Source organism: Cyprinodon tularosa, unplaced genomic scaffold (assembly GCF_016077235.1).
Source record: "Cyprinodon tularosa strain WSP-4 unplaced genomic scaffold, ASM1607723v1 ctg669, whole genome shotgun sequence".
Lineage (NCBI taxonomy): Eukaryota > Metazoa > Chordata > Actinopteri > Cyprinodontiformes > Cyprinodontidae > Cyprinodon > Cyprinodon tularosa.
In genome coordinates, this window is record NW_024039417.1 from 31,282 (window position 1) to 47,698 (window position 16,417).

Sequence of the window (16,417 nt, forward strand, 5' to 3'; positions counted from 1 at the left end):
TTTTCATTTACATTTGTTTTTAACAATAATGGAACAAAATTTACGTTTTAAATATCTGGGCAATGCTGGAGGGGACTGCATGTTAACAGGAAGAAGAAATGTGGCAGCTCAAAGTAAATCAGGGATTTTAAATGTGAAAGTAGTTCAGAGGCACTGCTATCGATGGTTTATACAATAAAAGTTAACATGTTGAAATCAAGTATGGAAAGCTAAATAGTTTCCAAATTTCTGTCATTTTAAACAGAGCCGTGTGACACAGAGTAATTAAGACTACAGATAGAAAAACTGGCCTTTATTTAGTCTTTTTACATATGGCTTAAGCTTTTCTTTTATTACAAACAAGTTTTACAAAAAGATTCTGAGGACGTCTGAATCAAGCAGAGGAGGAAAACCAAAGCAAGAGGCTGATGACAGCAATGACATGGCTGCAGCTGAAAAACAGCCTGACCGTATAAAAAGAAAAAGAAAAACACAGCAAGAGAACATTCACACAAACAGACGAGACGAACCGATGGGCAGAGGTGACAACATTTTCAGAATTACGGGGGGGGGGGGGAAACAACCAAAAAGCCAAAAATGCAGAGCCAACAAGCGTCCCGTTCCTGTGTCTGACGGGGCTCATTTAAATCACAACAGCTTACACGCCACGTAGAGCTCCAACCGTTAGTCTGAGAAATCAACATCAGAGCGAGTTAAAAGAAGGCCAGCTCATCCTTCGGCCCGGTGCTGCATGACCGTTATTCTCTAAACACAGTAAACACCGTTCGCCATCCACCACAACAAGTTTCTAAACTTTAAATCAGTTTTTTTTTCTACAGGTCTAAGGACTATATTAGAACTCCTTCAGTTGATTCAGATGAATTAAGAGGATTATCAGAAGATCAAACTCGTACGTAGAAATCATCGTCATCACAGATTGCGCTGCATTAAATCTCAGTTTCCAAGGATCCACCAACTGGCACATGATGTGTATAAAAGCGGCTTCGTCTTCAGACGCGTCTCCCCCCCCCTCCTGGTAAAGTCTGTCAACGGTGACCGTCGTTCCAAATCCCTGTCGAAGAAGGTGTTGCATGAACAGGATATGAAGTCTCTTGCATACGGAGGCGTCTCATGTCTCTCTCCTTGCCTTCTTCTTCTTCGCTGGTTTGGGCACTTGGCTCTCCTCGGGCTTTTCTGCGGAAAAAGGGAAAAGAAACTTCATCCAAGTCCTGATGACGAAGTGAGAACATTCATTTAAAGCATTTAGTAAAATCTCAAGGTTTCAGCAGGTCATTAAAAGTCAATATTTTTTAAATTAAGGCCTTAATAGTCATTAAAAGTCATTAAATGTGATTATTGTGGCATTTAAAATGCTTTATTAAAAATTAAAAAAATAAAGTGTATAAAAACAATTTCAGATATATTGCGATACATTTGAATGGAACGAACAGCTTCCGGTTGGGCTTAAAGACGTATGTTCAGAAAAGAAGCTTGAGGCGGAGGAAGAGATTTAAAAGAGCATTAAAATAGAGTTACTCATTCCTGTATAAACTCTGAATCTATTCAAATTACAAGTTGTTGTTTTTTTAAATCTCGAACTAAAAGACCTAATCATTTTTTTTTATTAAATGGTTAAAAGTTAAGGTCATATTCCTGTAAAGCTGTTAGTTTTATCACAAGAATCCAATTAAACCTGATTTATTAAGGTTTTCATTTAGAAAAGGTACAGGTATTTTGCCAGGATAAGAAAAAAAATGTCTGAAGAGTTTTTATTCAAACGGCTCAATGGCGCCACCTGGAGACGGTTTGGCACATCGCGGATGTTCTCACTTTGCTGTGTTGGAGCAGGAGGGTTGCTCTGCTTGGCAGCAGGTTCTCCATCAACAGGCTTCTGTGGCACTTGTGTGACAGGGGGTTTCTGGGGTAGGACGTCCTTCACTGGCCGATCTGCTCTGGCCTGTTCAGAGAGACAGGAAGGGAAAAACTAAATGTCGACATCTTTACTGGGGACAAAAAAAAGCATGAAAAAAAAAAATACAAAAAAAAGGCAAAAACATAAACACAGAGTAAAGATGTGCATCAGATGATATGTGCATAAAACACTTATTGGTGCATTAGGCAGCCATAAGTTGAGATCTCATGAGGTGCATGTATCGACACTCCCTCCATTGGCTATCCATCTGTAATGTTTTCTAAAATTTGATAATAAATGTCTGTTTAAATTGTGTAATTCTAATCCTGTAAATGGAGGTACAGAAAACCATATCAGCCTAAAGAACCAAAAAGCAAAAATAAGCAGGGTACATATCAGACTTGTATCAAAATAATTAATATAGGCCCTAAAAGAAACTGTAACTATACATACTACAGGATTTAAGCATTTGTAATTTTTATTGAATGACTGCTCTGAATTATAGCATGAGATTGGCACTAAAGTTACCAGTAATGTAGGTATGCTAGTTCTACACTACCTGCAGTTTTCTGCCCGATCACCAATCCTACATGCTGATTCTGACAGACGCCTGTAATGTTTTTTTTTATTGCAATGTTACAAAATCTATCTTAAGCCTCTTTCCAACTGAAAATACCGGTTAACGCGCGTTTTTCAGACACGGGTCGACCGGCTAACAATCAGTGTTTGGCTCTCTTCCCATTGGCTAAAAAAAGCTGGGTCTAAACCCCTCGCTGGAAAGCTGCGTGGCCTCTGCTCCACCGTGGTGTTTCTGGTGAGACCATTGTGCTAGGTTAGCGTTGATGATGTCACCAGTGAGACAGAAATCAGGAAAGTAAACAATGGAGATTAACATGGAAGGGAGCCAGTGCGTAGTCGGTGTGCTTTGTCGTTTCGCTCTTTTATCTGTCTAAATCCCTCTCACCAGAGCAGCGCCATGTTTATCGGATGTAAACAGTGGCTGTTTCGGCTTGTTAGAACAAACAAATGGTGTGGTATGTACGTTGCGTTCAATGGTATCCTGTAAATTAGCAGGTCGACCCATCTGGCTTTCCCACAGCATGTTGTTCAGACCAGAGGAGATTTTAACCTGAATTATTTGACCCGGGTCTGCACGCGTCAGTGAGCTGTTCCCACTGACACTAAAAGCAAATTGTTCTGGGTTTAAATGGGTTTTTGGGCCAGTGGGAAAAGAGACAGTATTGAAGGTTAAAAAAAAAAAAAAAAAAAACAGGACCTATGAATCTATATACTTGTTTTATCTACATGAGCTAATGATCTTAAATATAAATGAGGAGCTTAGAGCAGCATGAGAGGCTGATTCTAAGAGGTAGAGGAGATCGCCATCAGCCGATGCGCTGATGTGAAACCCATCTCCCAAAGCCCAAGAGAGGGCCGATCCATCAGCAGGGGGGTCAGTGCAAACTATTTTTTTTTCTCTTCATGTCAATTTTCTTGTCAATAGACAATGTCCATTGTTAATCAGTTTTACAAATATCAATACCCCATATATCACTTTAAGAGAAATGCATATCTTTCTGTCATCCTTTAAAGTAAAAAAAAAGTATAGATTTGTATTGACATTTATTAGTTGGAATTCTGATATCGGAACATTTCTTCCTTGTGAAAATTAACATTTTAGACATTAAAAATTAACTTCCATCCAATTTAAAATTAACATTTCAGATATCTTGAACATAATTCTCACAAGTGCAAATTAAGTTATTTTTCCCCATTCGTGTGTATGGGACAGTCACCTTCGGATAGATGAAATGACATTAATCCCATCTAAAACATACATTCTGGATTTATCAAGATGGAATTAATATCTCCATAAGCAAATTGAGGAAAAGCTTTTAATAAATGTCAAAATGGCCTGATAAAAACTGCTCTGGTTGATCTAGATCAACAACTTCTAATGGGATGACTGGCCTCCAAATGGCTCAGATGTAAGGAAGGTTTCCAGTGTTTTCTAGATCCCAGATAACCTTCAGAGGGGATGTAGCATGAACAGAGCTTCATCAGGCGCTGCCCATGAGCCCCACTGACCTCCACAGCAGCTGCTTTGACGGGCTGGACGGCTGCAGCGTTCTCCTGAACAGGTGGCTGCTTCTTCACTGCGACAGCAGGGGCCACTTCCTTCACCGGCTCCTCAACCTTCAAAGACCAGGGAGGACATTTACACAACTTGGACAAATTCTAGAAATCCATTAGAAACAAGCTCAGTGATTTTGTGCCATTGGTTTCCTGAACCGACATTAACATCCTTTGTGTTAAAGTTCTTTTCCTTACCGGGCCAGGTGCTCCTCCCTCCTCAGGAGTCTTCTTCTTCTTCTTTTTCTTCTTTTTTGTTTTACCGGCTCCATCAGTAGCAGCATCCCCCTTGTCTTTATCATCTTCATTGTCATCCTGTAAATCATGAAGAGAAAAAAAAAAGATTAAAAACCTCAACCTTTAAGGTTTATACTGGGAGGTTGACCAACTAAAATTGTGCTTTATTCTTATAGAGTGAATTTTGTCCCATTATTTTGTGACCAAGAACATGTCATGTAAACTAAAAATTAATTAAACAATTAAATCAACAGGTAAAATTTTGATAGAAACTTTACTACATGTAAAAAAAAAGGTTTTCAAAGTAACTGCAGTTTTTTCTCGTTTTAATAAAAAGCAGATTTCCTATTTTCAAATTCTATTTTTTTTAGTTTCAGTCTTTCATATAGAGTTTTTACAGATAACATTCTCTTCACTTCACTTCAAGGGCCGCTGGTTTTCTTCTCTTGAGTGAAGAGAAGAAACCATTTTCTGTATGGAAGTTGGCAACATTTTTATTGGTCAATTTCAGTGTCAAGACCGAGCATTTGTATTGGGCTGGAAGGGAAGAAAAAAATCTGTAAAACTCAATTTGAAAAAGAGAAAAAAACTGAAAATATAAAATCTGTTAAAAAAAAAGAAAAGAAAGAAAGGTAAAGAATGAAGTTTGAAAAATTACATTAAAAAAAGGAGAAATAAAAAAAAATGCATTAAAATAAAACAGCAAAGTTACCCTTAAAGTCGTAGGGAAGCTGCTGTTCCAAACGTTGCATTTCCGAATTCTACTAAACGAGTGAATAAAGTGAATAGGATTGGTCGATTATCAAGGGAGCGGGATCGTTGTGGCGGAAGGTTCGTAAGCATGTTTGATTGTAGCCGTTTTTTGGAAGCATCCTGCTAACCAGTTAGCAATTCAGTGCTAGTAGGTTCCCAATTGGAACTTCAATTGGGACCAAGTAGCACTAAATTGGTGACTTAGAAACGACACTGTCAAGGAACGCTATGGACAGAGGAAACATGCAAGAGGAGGAGAGTTTAGTGTCGGAGGTCGTGGATGAGTCTCTTTCGTCATACATTTTTTAGAGGAGGAAAGCGGGGACGAAGATCTGGAAGAGGACGCCAGGGCGGCAGAAGCTTGGTTTGGTGTAGAAGGCTTCCAGCCGTACATGTTTGAGCCCTTGCCTCGCAACGCTGCCAGTTCTGTTAGCTCTACGCCTGCTGAAGACACAGACGTCCATCCCCGTGAACACTGGGACGGAACTCAATGGGAAAGGAAATGATTCTTATTTCTTATTTCAACCGTTGCGTATATTAGCTGCAACATATGAATCAAGATGCTACTGAAAAAATGTAATTGACAGATGACCGTTGATATATGATTGGCTGAATTTAGGTGTTCGGGCTGACGTACAACTAACTGGCCTGCATGAGATAACAGAAAAAAAAACCCCACAGATTTTAATACAGGATTATTTTTTAAATAGGAATTTTCTAAATTTTGGGACAATATTGTCTGATAAAGAGTACATTTATATACATGTTTAAGCCAGAATGATTTGACATTTAAAAATGACTTCCCTACGACTATAAAGCCTTTTTAGATTAAGAATTTTTTTCAAACTTTTGCTTCCATTTAAAAAATATGCTTTGCTTGGAACAAATTTTACTCCATACATTAAGATGTAGAAGCTTTCCAGATTTTAGAATAATAAATAAATCTTAGAGCCATGAATCGCTCCCATCTACTTCATGGTTAATTACATTAAACATATTGAAGCTCGCTGCCATCTTTTATCAGGTTACTAAGGAGCCTGCGTGGACTTACAGCTGCTACAATCAGATTAACCCTGGCTGGCTCAGGGAGGGGCAGCTCCTGAGCCTGAGGGGGCTCTGGGGTGGGCTCCTCATAGTTACCCCAGGCTTCAGAGGGGGCGTTCCAATCAGAGCTGGGGTCAGCTGAGCCACCATCTGGAAAAAGAAACATTTAAATAAAATAATTATAAAAACGTCCAGCTGTGTCATGAATATAAAACATATTAGTTTGACTGGTAAGCTAAAAAACAAAAAGGATGCATACTGAGTCCGGACCACTCGTCGTCCACTTTGGGCAGACTGAGCCAAGACAGGTCGCTCACAGGTTGAGGCTCTGCAGACACAACCAGCAGATCACAGAAGAGCAAAATATGCAATGGAAGACTGCGCCATCTAGTAGCGAGTGGAATAAAACTTACGAGGAAGTCCAAGAGACACCAGATTGAGCTCCGCTGAGTTTATGGGCACAGACCAGGACTCTGAAACACACACATTTCACAAGGCTAGTGACACTGCTGCCAGATTTCAGCAAAGACTGAAGTCATAAGCTTTGGAAAATAGAAAATTTGACAGTCTTGGCCAATTGGCTGTCAGACTTATTTATTAATTTATTTTTAAACTACAGGAAGATGCAATCATTAAGCTGGAACAGTTCTTTTCGTGTCTGGACAGCAGAGACCTTTAAATCGTTGCTGCAGACACGTGGTCTTTGCTGTTTGAGTTTTTCATAACATTTATGGAGTAAATTTGTTTCAGTTTTTAACAAAATTTTTTCCCCTGTTCTTATTTTAGTTATCCGTTTTATTCGATTGAACAGTTTTATTAAAATTTTTTTTTTATGGCTAGAAAATTGACATTGCAGCTAAAAAAAACAAAAGACCCCAAAACCAACCCAAGAATTCAGTTTGCTATAAACGTTACTGTTCTGTGGTTCTCTACAGACGAGTATCTGAGAGTAATAATTCGCCCAGCAGAGACCCTGCAGCTTTTTGTTTCACTGTCCGGGTCAACGTGACACAGATCTTCAGCCTCACTTCCAGAGATCTTGCCTCTCAGGTTCTACTTCTGATCAAAAGTCCCAGACTGCGGGTTTATCCTGTGACCTTTATGCTACATTCACACTGCAGGCCTTAATGTTTAACTCTGATTTTTTCGGTGAAATCCGATCTTCATCTGTTGTGTAAACTGCACTCACAGAACTAAAGTGTCCCGCATGTGCAATAGAGGACACAATGGTGTCACTGATAGCGAGCGAGCTGTGTTTATGGAAATAAACATGGAGGGTAGTGCTAGAGCAAATCTTACAACCTTTCATTTCTTTTCCAACCAGAGGCAGTGGATTAAGAACTCGATATTTTCAATGAGTTCCAAAAGAAGAACTGCTCTCCACACTATCGACTACCATGGCTGTTTATTCCCGCTTCTGCGTATAAAGACCAAGAAAAGTGACCTTTGTCAAGTATTAATGACGTACCAGTCATCAGCCTCAGCTTTGTACTGTTCCAATTCACAAGAACAGCAGACCGAAACGGACAAAGTCCCTGTATGTTGTTCTCGCCCCTCCCTCTTTACCAAGCATGCATCAGAGCAGACTTGTCCCTTCTTGAGATTGACAGCTGTCCCATCATGCACTGCAGCAGCAGCTTCCAGGTTAGTGCTCACAGAGCTCAGAGTATTAAGTTAAAAGTTCTCTTTTCTGTTGCTATTCAATAAAAGTACGTTTTAAGATCATTTGAGGCAAGAATATTATACTTTTAAGCGTCACTATATGGCCCATTTACAGATTTATTGCGTAATTTACAACAAAAAAAATCTGAAGTTGAGAGGACCGCGGCAACCAGCAGACCTCCAAGGCTAACAGCAGCCAGGTCTAATCCTAGCCGTCTGTAGCAGCCCTCTCTCTGCATAGACGTATGTGAAGGACCGCTGGCGATTTTTTTGTTTTATTTGGCAAAATGTTCATTTCATTTTTGTTTATCTGACTTTGTTCATTATTATTCCCCCAATGAATGAAAAAAGTAAAAATTTATTATTATCTACAGACTATTAATAACAGGAGGTGAAATGCAGCTCCACCCATATCTATGCTGCGTGCTCCCGTTCTCCCAGAGTCAGGACTTTCCTGTGTTCTTCTCATGAACATACTTGGCGAGGACATGAGTCTGTACTCGCGTTCTTGTGAATTGAGAAACGTCAAATTCACCCACTGAGTTCCTTCTAAGGTAACATTTTTATTTAGACGTAAGGAGATGTATAGGAAACATTTAGATATAAAAAAAAAAAACATCAATTTTGTATTTATTGGTCCAGCAGATATTTTGAAATAAATCGTCTATTTTGTGGTTTAAGAGGGATTTAAAGAAAAAACTATTTTTTCAAACATTTTTAATTGCAGGTCTTAGTTTAATTGTTATCATCCAACAAGACATTCATACCAAAGAATAGAAAGGAAACCTTTTTACCATCAACACCTGCTCTCCAGAGTGAACCCGGCTGCCTCTGGGAGCTCCAGGAGCTCGTCTTTGGAGCCGCATTCTGTGGTGCAGCCTTGACCGCCATATCAGTTGCAGCGGCCGCCACCTCAGCAGCCACGACGCTGTTGGCTAAGATGAAGGGGGGGGGGAGCATCGCAAACAAATAAAACAGACCACTCAAGCAACTAAACACATGATCTACGTCAAACTGTGCTCCCACTGCTATCGCTGAGGGCTGAATCAATGAGGCAAAGCAGGACATGAGTGACAGTAATTACCCTGAGAGGCGACGGCGTCCGCCTTCTCTGCCTTCACTTTCGCAGATTCTCCTGAGAAGATAAAAAAGAAAGGTTAGCGAATGCTATGAGAACCGTCCACAGGAGGCTGCTTTTAAACAGGGTAAACATCCCTCAGGGGAAGATAGAATTCCCGTTGTGCTTATATTTTTAGTGCAGCTCATTAACAACAGACCAGGGGGACATAAGAAAAAAAAACAGTATTATCCTCACCAGCTCTAAGGGGTTTGTTAAGGAAACTTAAAATCCTTCTGTAATAACAAACCTTTTTTCTTCTTTTGGTTGGCAGGGGCAGGTGGCGCTGCGGAGACCTTGGGTTGATCGGGGGGAGCGTTCACAGGTGTCTCCCCTCCTCTAGGACTTGCTGAGCCATCGCTGGAGTTCTTATCTTTCTTGCGCTGCTCACGTTTCTCCTTGTTGCTAACCTTGGTCTCCCATGTGCCTGAAACACACACTGCTTAGTGTTAAAGGACCATTTACGACTGCTCCATTTAGGGGCAGGGGGAGCTGAATTTAAAAAAGCACGGCCAACCCAAATATTACAGAAGAATTTTTTTTTTTTTTTTTATAATTACATTCTTCTTACCTTCTTCCGGTTCTTTCCCATCTCCAGTCGCTGCCTTGCTCTCCTTTACGGGTGCTTTGGCCTTCTTTTTGGACTTCTTCGTCTGTAAATGTGCAATATTGGATAAACTGTACTGTTTGGTATAAAGTAGGGCTGCAACGATTATTTAGCAAATGGATTAAACTGTTGCTTATTTTTTAGAATAATCTATAATCTATAATAATCGGATAGCCAAATGTTCCTTTAAGTGTTTTTAAATTAAACCAGTTCTGAATAGAGCGGATTCACAGAAAAAAAAATGTAGTTTTTAACTTAAATGCTACATGTTTATATATATATATATATATATATATATATATATATATATATATATATATATATATATATATATATATATATATATATAAACATTTTTTTTTTTTTTTTATATATAATTTTGGTATAATCACTGCGCTAAGTGGATCACTCTGTCAGTTAAAGGCATGTTTTAGTCTCTATAATCTAGTTAATGATTAATCAATTACTAAATAAGTTGTTGAATTAATTAGTTCCTTATGTTCCTAACAGAGCCCTTCACTCTTGATCTGCAGGTTTACTAGCGGTTCCTAGAATTTCTAAAAGTAGAATGGGAGGCAGATCTTTTAGTTATCAGGCTCCTCTCCTGTGGAACCAACTACCAGTTTTAGTCCGTGAGGCAGACACCCTGTCTACTTTTAAGGCTAGGCTTAAAAGTTATTTTTTCATAAAGCTTATAGTTAGAGTGGCTCAGGTTATCCTGAGTGATCTCTGTAGTTATGCTGCTATAGGCTTAGACTGCTGGAGGACATAGGGACCCCTTTTTCCTCATTCTATCACTATTCTCGCATTCTGCAGAATCTGTTAGTTCAATCTCGTTCTGCTCTCTCTGCTTTTTCCTCATAGTAGCCTTGCCTCGTCTTTTCCTGTTTGGATGTGACTCCATCCTGGAGAGAAATATCAGCTGTGCTGCTGCCATCAACACCTTTGTTCATAGATGTTCGAGATCAGCCTGTTTTTCAGTGTAGTCCCGTTTCTCTGACTGTGACTGGCTGGATGTGCTCTCCTTTATCCTCCGACATGGGAATTGGCTCAGAGCTCGTCCACCTGGCTGTGTGTTTCCTGGACGGGGTAGCCTTTTACAGCTGCTTTCTATATCTCTGTATCTCCTTGAACCCCAGTCGGCCTCAGCAGATGGCCGCTCACACTAAGCCTGGTTCCCCTGAAGGTATCTTCCTGTTAAAAGGGAGTTTTTCCTCTCCACTGTCGCTACAAGCATGCTTAGTGTGAGGGATTGCCATTGAGTAAATGAGTCGATGCAATCAACTGGTTTTCCTTAGATAGAAAACTTTGAATTAATTTGACTGGATGATCTGGTGAACACTGAAGTGCCTTGAGATGAAATGTGTTGCGAATTGGCGATATAGAAATAAACTGAATTGAACTGATTATTTCAATAATCGATTCATCCAATTAATTGTTTGAGCCCTGTTATAAAAGAACAAAGAAATGAGACACTATGTCAAAGATTTTATTCTGAAGAGCGTAGAATAGTCTAAGGTTAGAATCTCTAAAATGGTTCATAAATCAATGAACTGCACCTCATTCAGATAAAAGCATATTTCTGCCAGCTATCCCTCTGGGATTTCCAGAGCTATAGATATAAAGCTATAAGATTTAATCTCTGAAGAAGAAATCCTCCTATCCAGATTTACCTCTGCAATCTTGTCAGTCTTTGGTGGTGGGGGTGGCTGCTGATGTGGCACTCTCTCCTCACACACTGTGGCTCCTTCCTGTGCTTCAGCCACCGCTCTTCCATTCGGCTGGGCTTTCTAAGAATATATCCAAAGCATAAGGATGAAAATAAAACCGTTAAAAACTATGAATTGACATCCAGTCGATAATACTCATAACACACGCATATATATATATATATATAGCCTACCCCCCCAGCTAGAGGCTAGCCACAGTGTTAGCCAACTGTCACAGCGGTGTTAGCCTGTCAAACTAGCCTTGCTAACACCGCGGGTTTACCACCATTTACTGACCTTTTCCGCCTTCTTCTTCTTTTTCTTCGGTTCTTCTGCCTTTAGCGGCTTGTTGGCTCCAGGTTTTCCTTCAACACCATCGTCCAGAGTACTGGAAGCGGGGCGCTTCCTGAATATAGTCCGACAGAGCGAGGCCCACAGGGCGATGATCAGCAGCAGCCCGCTGCACGCCGCAAGGAGGATTATCCATGGCGGAATTAGCTCAGGCTTCAGCCCCAGATCCACACCGAATTCGGAATGGAGCCACTGCAGGCCTTTGGTCAGCAGTCCGTTCAGGCGACCGGTGAGCAACCGGAGCTGCTGAGAGGCCGCGTCCTGCCACTGCTCCATCCCTCTTTAATTCACAATACGGACGGATTTTTCACGCTGCACGCGTTCAGCTAGCAGGCGATGCTAGCTAAAAATAACGGAACGGCCCCGACATTATGGCGAACAATGAAACCATCGTTCAGTCGCATCGGTAAAGATAGGTACAATGCTGACGCACCGATCCTCCAACAGAGTGATAGGACAAACTATGAGCTAACTAGCTGGTTAACCAACGGTTATCATTATTAGATGGTGTAGCGTTAATCTGGGCAGCCCAATATTTCTAATGTGACCGCGCGTGCAGCGAGTTCACCTCATATGGCTCCGTTATGAATGGAGGAAAAATGTGACGTTCAAGGCGGTATGGAAATTTAACATTCATCCAGTTAAAGTTCCTAGCAGTCGGATACCGCTCCCCCAATACGGATTAATGACGTGTCTGATGGTTTCATTATAATTATTTTTTAAAGCTTTAAAAGAGACAAGTCTTAGATTTACGTGGGTGAGAACGTAAATCTACTGTTAATTGTGGTTGAATCAAAATATTTCTTGTTTCTTAAAATGTTTTGATCGCCTAACCAGATAGTTAAAGAAACCGCCCTAACAGCCCTTGAAAGGGACTCTGAAACCACCTGATTGGCCGAAGCCTGGAATTTTTAGTTTTTTCTTAAGGTATGTTCATATATTTTGGGAAATTCTCGCCTATTTTGCATTCCCAAATGGAAAAGCAAATAACTTAGTAAGCCCAAATTACATGTATGATATATAATTTGAAAGCAAACACTTTCTAGTTTCTGAATATCTACATGGAATTTGGGTGAGTAAAACAACCCAAGATGCATCAGTTGAAACATCACTCAAAGTTGTTTTTTTATTCTCGAAAATAATAGGTCTTTTTTGAACAGCGTAATAAAGACATCATTACTTGTTATGGCTCCTTTGTCATGTTTACATTTTGACATGCTGCTATATCTTTAATTGTGCTTTGGTGCTCACTATGTCCATAAAATGAACTTGATGGTTGATTTGTGGAGAATCTAAGCTTTCCAAAGATGTCTAACATGTCTATATTGGTTAACATTTTACCGGTGGAATTTTCATGCATTATGATTTATTACTTTTAAACACTTATAACGGGTAGGTTTTGAGAGGATATATTAAAAATATATAATCTTGTGACATACAAAAAAAAATGTAAGTCAGAATTAAATTAAATTACATAGGGTGATTAAATCAGGAAAAGATTATCTGAAAGCAGAGTTTAAGTTGTGAAACAAAACAAAAACAAGACAACTTATTTACATCCAAGTTTATTTTGAAATTCCCTACTCCCCCTGTACAAGAAAAAAAAACTTTCCTCAAAGGCAGCAGTGATCTGTCAGAGATAGTACTTTCACAGGGAAGGAAAAAATAATGGTAACCACAGTGCGTATGTTTGTCTTTTAATAATAAGTCTACTGCTGTCATCTTTGGCTAGGATCTTCGGCTGACAGCTTCCTGGCAAACCCAGTTCATGGGAAGCAGAGGTTTAAGCCAATAGAACAGAGCGGTGGGCTTTACATTTTACAATGCCATTGCAGGAATGTTATGGACCTCTTCATTACCACAAAAGAAAAACAGAAAACTATAAAAATCAAAATAAAAAGATGCAGTTTGTGTTCACAACACAAACAAATATTAACTCATGGGGAGACAGAGACCATATGTTCATCTCTTAAAACTGGACAAAAAAATGAATCTACAAAAATGGAACTAGGTAAATATTAAACAGTAAACCTTCCTTTTTATTCCAACACTTTAACTTGAAACTCTACACAAAACCAAAGTTCTTGGTCTTAATGGCTAGCAGGAGTTTCTGTTTAAGGATCTGTTTTGAGGAGTAGAGTGGCACGTAGAGACGCGAGATGCAGGTATTGGCTGTGGGGAGGTGCTGGTCATCTGGAGGCCTGATGGTGATGGAGGGCATTGGCTGGAAGCCCTCTTCGCTGGCAGGCAGAGAGGGGCTGGACGTCCAGAAGTACACCTGAGGATCAACAAATAAGTTAATAAATCAGACTGATTTTCAGACTTTAGGATAACAATAGTTAAGCTTATGTTAATGTGGACTTTGGATATTGCTTGTGAACCGAGAGTCTTTGTGGTAGACATATTGTGTGTCAAGTGTATTTTCTTTTTTCTTTGCTTTTTTCCCCAAATAAGGTAAAATTATGTATCAGTGAAAAATCCACTGCAAAGATCAAACAACACTAAAAATGGGAAAAGGCCAGCTTGACCCAGCTCCAGGGCTATCAAAGCAGCTGAGATGGATGCAATGATCTCATCTAAATCTGCTGCTTTCTGCAGGGCTTCCTCATGCTACAGAAATATATTTAAGCAAATTGGTCCAACTATGAGCTCCTTATCGTCTTTATCCCCATAGACAGTGTTGGGAAAGTTCTCTTTCTACGTGAACTAGTTCAAAGTTCAGTTCACACATTTTAAAATGAACTAGTTCAGTTCATAGTTCACAATTCCAAAAAACGAACTAGTTCATAGTTCTTTTTTTTTCATATATTGCTCAATTACACCATAGCCTACTGTAGAACCACAGACGGCAATTATTTTATCAGTTGTAACTCTGAAACTGTGCGTCAGATTTCATCTTCATATCCAGTTTTGAATCCTTATCCAACCAGGGTTTACATTAGCATTGAGGGGACAGCATTTCCCCATTGTTGCTTTAACGCTTTGTTGCTGTCCATTCAGTATATTCTCAAAAACATCAGGAAAAATGTGCTGCTTGAATGGTCTTTTTTATGAGTAATTATTAAAAGAAAAATAGGAAAGTAGTCTTTAAGGTGCAAATGTTTTTTGTTTTATTTTAATAATTTTTTCCATTTGAAATTCCATTTCAATACATACTAAAAAGGAATACTGGAATCCTGGAAAATTATACCAGGCAGGTTTAACAAACAAGTTACATGGATAGTAAAACCCTCAAGAACAGGGGTCTTCTATGTTTTCCAGACCAAGGACCCCCAAACTGATGGCGAGATGGAGCGGGGACCCCCTAACTATATATATTGTATGAAATTGTGTCCTATAGTCACTCTATTACAGATGGAGTAATGTAAAGAAATTAATTTCTCCCTGGGATTATTAAAAGTTTTTCTGATTCTGATTCCTGGTTGTTGTGAAGGAAACGGTGCCCAGCTTGAAAGAGCTCCTGTGTGTCGCTGAATGTGTGCATTGATGACTGAAAGACATCTTCTGCCTCCATTTATCTGTTTACTACAGTGTGTTGATTTCATCTTAATGAGTATTTAAAGACATTTCAATTAGTGGGGGAAAAAAATGCAGGGGGGACTATAAAAATATCAACTAACCATGCAGACCCTCATGCAGTACCTCCGTAGACCCCCTAGGGGTCGCGGATCCCCTGTTGAAGACCTCCGCTCAAGAAGATTTTACAAACACAAACTGAGGGACCAGGCTGAGGTAGGAATTTAAGGTTACTGAAGTGCGGATTTTTTTACTGAAAGCCGGCGGGCAAACTTGTTGCCATCATCCTCACCAACCACCTGGTCATAAACCTGTTTTAAGTCGCCTCCACGCTATTGTTGCTTCCACGCTGCATTTTGTTTTGATGACGCACACGGCTGTAGGCTACGACACTGGTAGCTGGTGTTGCCAGATTGGGTGTTTTTCCCGCTACATATTAAGGCCTGTTTACAGTGTGATTTAGCCGGGGTTTCGCCTGGAGGGCTCTATAGAAATCTGGCAACCTATTGAACGGAGCTGAACTGAGAGAGCGTGCCGTTCACAGACACCAGAATGAACGAGTTCACAATAACGTTCATCAGGCAATAATGCAGTACGTTCAGTTCACGTTCGCCCAAAATATGAACGAGTTCATGAACTTTCGTTCAATGAACGCGTTCAGGCAGAACACTGCCCATAGAGATAAAGAAATTTCAATCATTTCATTAAGTTTTTCAAATAAAAGAGAAAATTATCATTTAGTATCTCAGCAAAGAAAATGTAAAGCTCCCATCGAATCCCTAACACATCAGAAAAAGGCAAAGTACCACAATTCAATAAATAAATACCTTATGAAATCATTTTTTATGCATTAAAAGAGGAAAAAATACACAATTGAATTCAGTTTATTTCTATAGCGGCAATTCACAACATGTCATCTCAAGGCCCTTACTATTCACCAGATCATACAGTGAAATTGATTCAACATTTTTTATCTAAGGAAAACCAGCTGATTGCATTGATTCATTGGCTGGAAGGCAATCTCTCACACTAAGCATGCTTGTAGCGACAGTGGAGAGGAAAAACTCCCTTTTAACAGGAAGAAACCTCCAGCAGAACCAGGCTCAGTGTGAGCGGCCATCTGCTAAAAAGAAAGTAAAAGTAAATAAATTATTTAATGATTTAATAAATTCATGTTCCTGCACTGAACCACACCATGCATTAATTTGAACAGATCCATAAAAAGTCAAGTAGGCGGGACTAGAGCGACGAACAGAAACCCGGATGTCTGATTTGCTGCTTCTAACTGAGCAAGAAAAGAACTTTGTCCTTTTTTTTTCTTCTCAAGTCAATGTTATCACTAGCTAAAGCAGAAATAACTTAAAACTATGCTGCAAATTATTTACAGCAAATCTAGT

The 16,417-nt window shown here is 39.6% G+C and overlaps 2 protein-coding genes across 16 annotated transcripts in view; both read right to left on the bottom strand.

Annotated features, from left to right (window-relative positions):
* Positions 1-275: 275 nt before the first annotated feature.
* On the bottom strand, positions 276-12,104 carry LOC119771397 (protein LYRIC-like). 2 transcript variants are annotated; one of them, XM_038267290.1, is made up of 13 exons: positions 11,451-12,104; positions 11,118-11,234; positions 9,409-9,490; positions 9,088-9,264; positions 8,805-8,855; positions 8,515-8,655; positions 6,472-6,531; positions 6,318-6,386; positions 6,066-6,208; positions 4,223-4,339; positions 3,980-4,087; positions 1,810-1,936; positions 276-1,175 (listed from the first exon to the last, which is right to left on the bottom strand). In XM_038267290.1, exons 1-13 carry the CDS (start codon positions 11,778-11,780, stop codon positions 934-936), a joined length of 1,764 nt encoding a protein of 587 aa, XP_038123218.1. In that variant the 5' UTR covers positions 11,781-12,104; the 3' UTR covers positions 276-933. The 2 variants fall into 2 exon arrangements, with proteins under 2 accessions (XP_038123218.1, XP_038123217.1); XM_038267289.1 differs by having other exon boundaries at positions 9,088-9,276.
* Positions 12,105-13,053: 949 nt separating this feature from the next.
* The window catches only part of ubr5 (ubiquitin protein ligase E3 component n-recognin 5), a 70,396-nt gene continuing 67,032 nt past the window's right edge, over positions 13,054-16,417 (bottom strand). For 12 of the 14 annotated variants that reach the window (XM_038267296.1, XM_038267306.1, XM_038267301.1 and 9 more), the window contains one exon: positions 13,570-13,782. In XM_038267296.1, the coding sequence (XP_038123224.1) occupies positions 13,570-13,782 (213 nt within the window). Of the gene's footprint in view, positions 13,783-16,417 lie in introns of all 14 variants that reach the window. The other 2 variants (XM_038267307.1, XM_038267293.1) reach the window with 1 other exon arrangement.

Coding starts and splice junctions, on each gene's coding strand:
- LOC119771397 (XM_038267289.1), bottom strand. CDS start 11,780: ATGGAGCAGTGGCAGGACGCGGCCTCTCAGCAGCTCCGGTTGCTCACC. Junction 9,491..11,117: donor AGACTGACAAGATTGCAGAG/GTAAATCTGGAT, acceptor GCACATTTACAG/ACGAAGAAGTCCAAAAAGAA. Junction 1,176..1,809: donor TCCTGCTCCAACACAGCAAA/GTGAGAACATCC, acceptor CCCTTTTTCCGC/AGAAAAGCCCGAGGAGAGCC.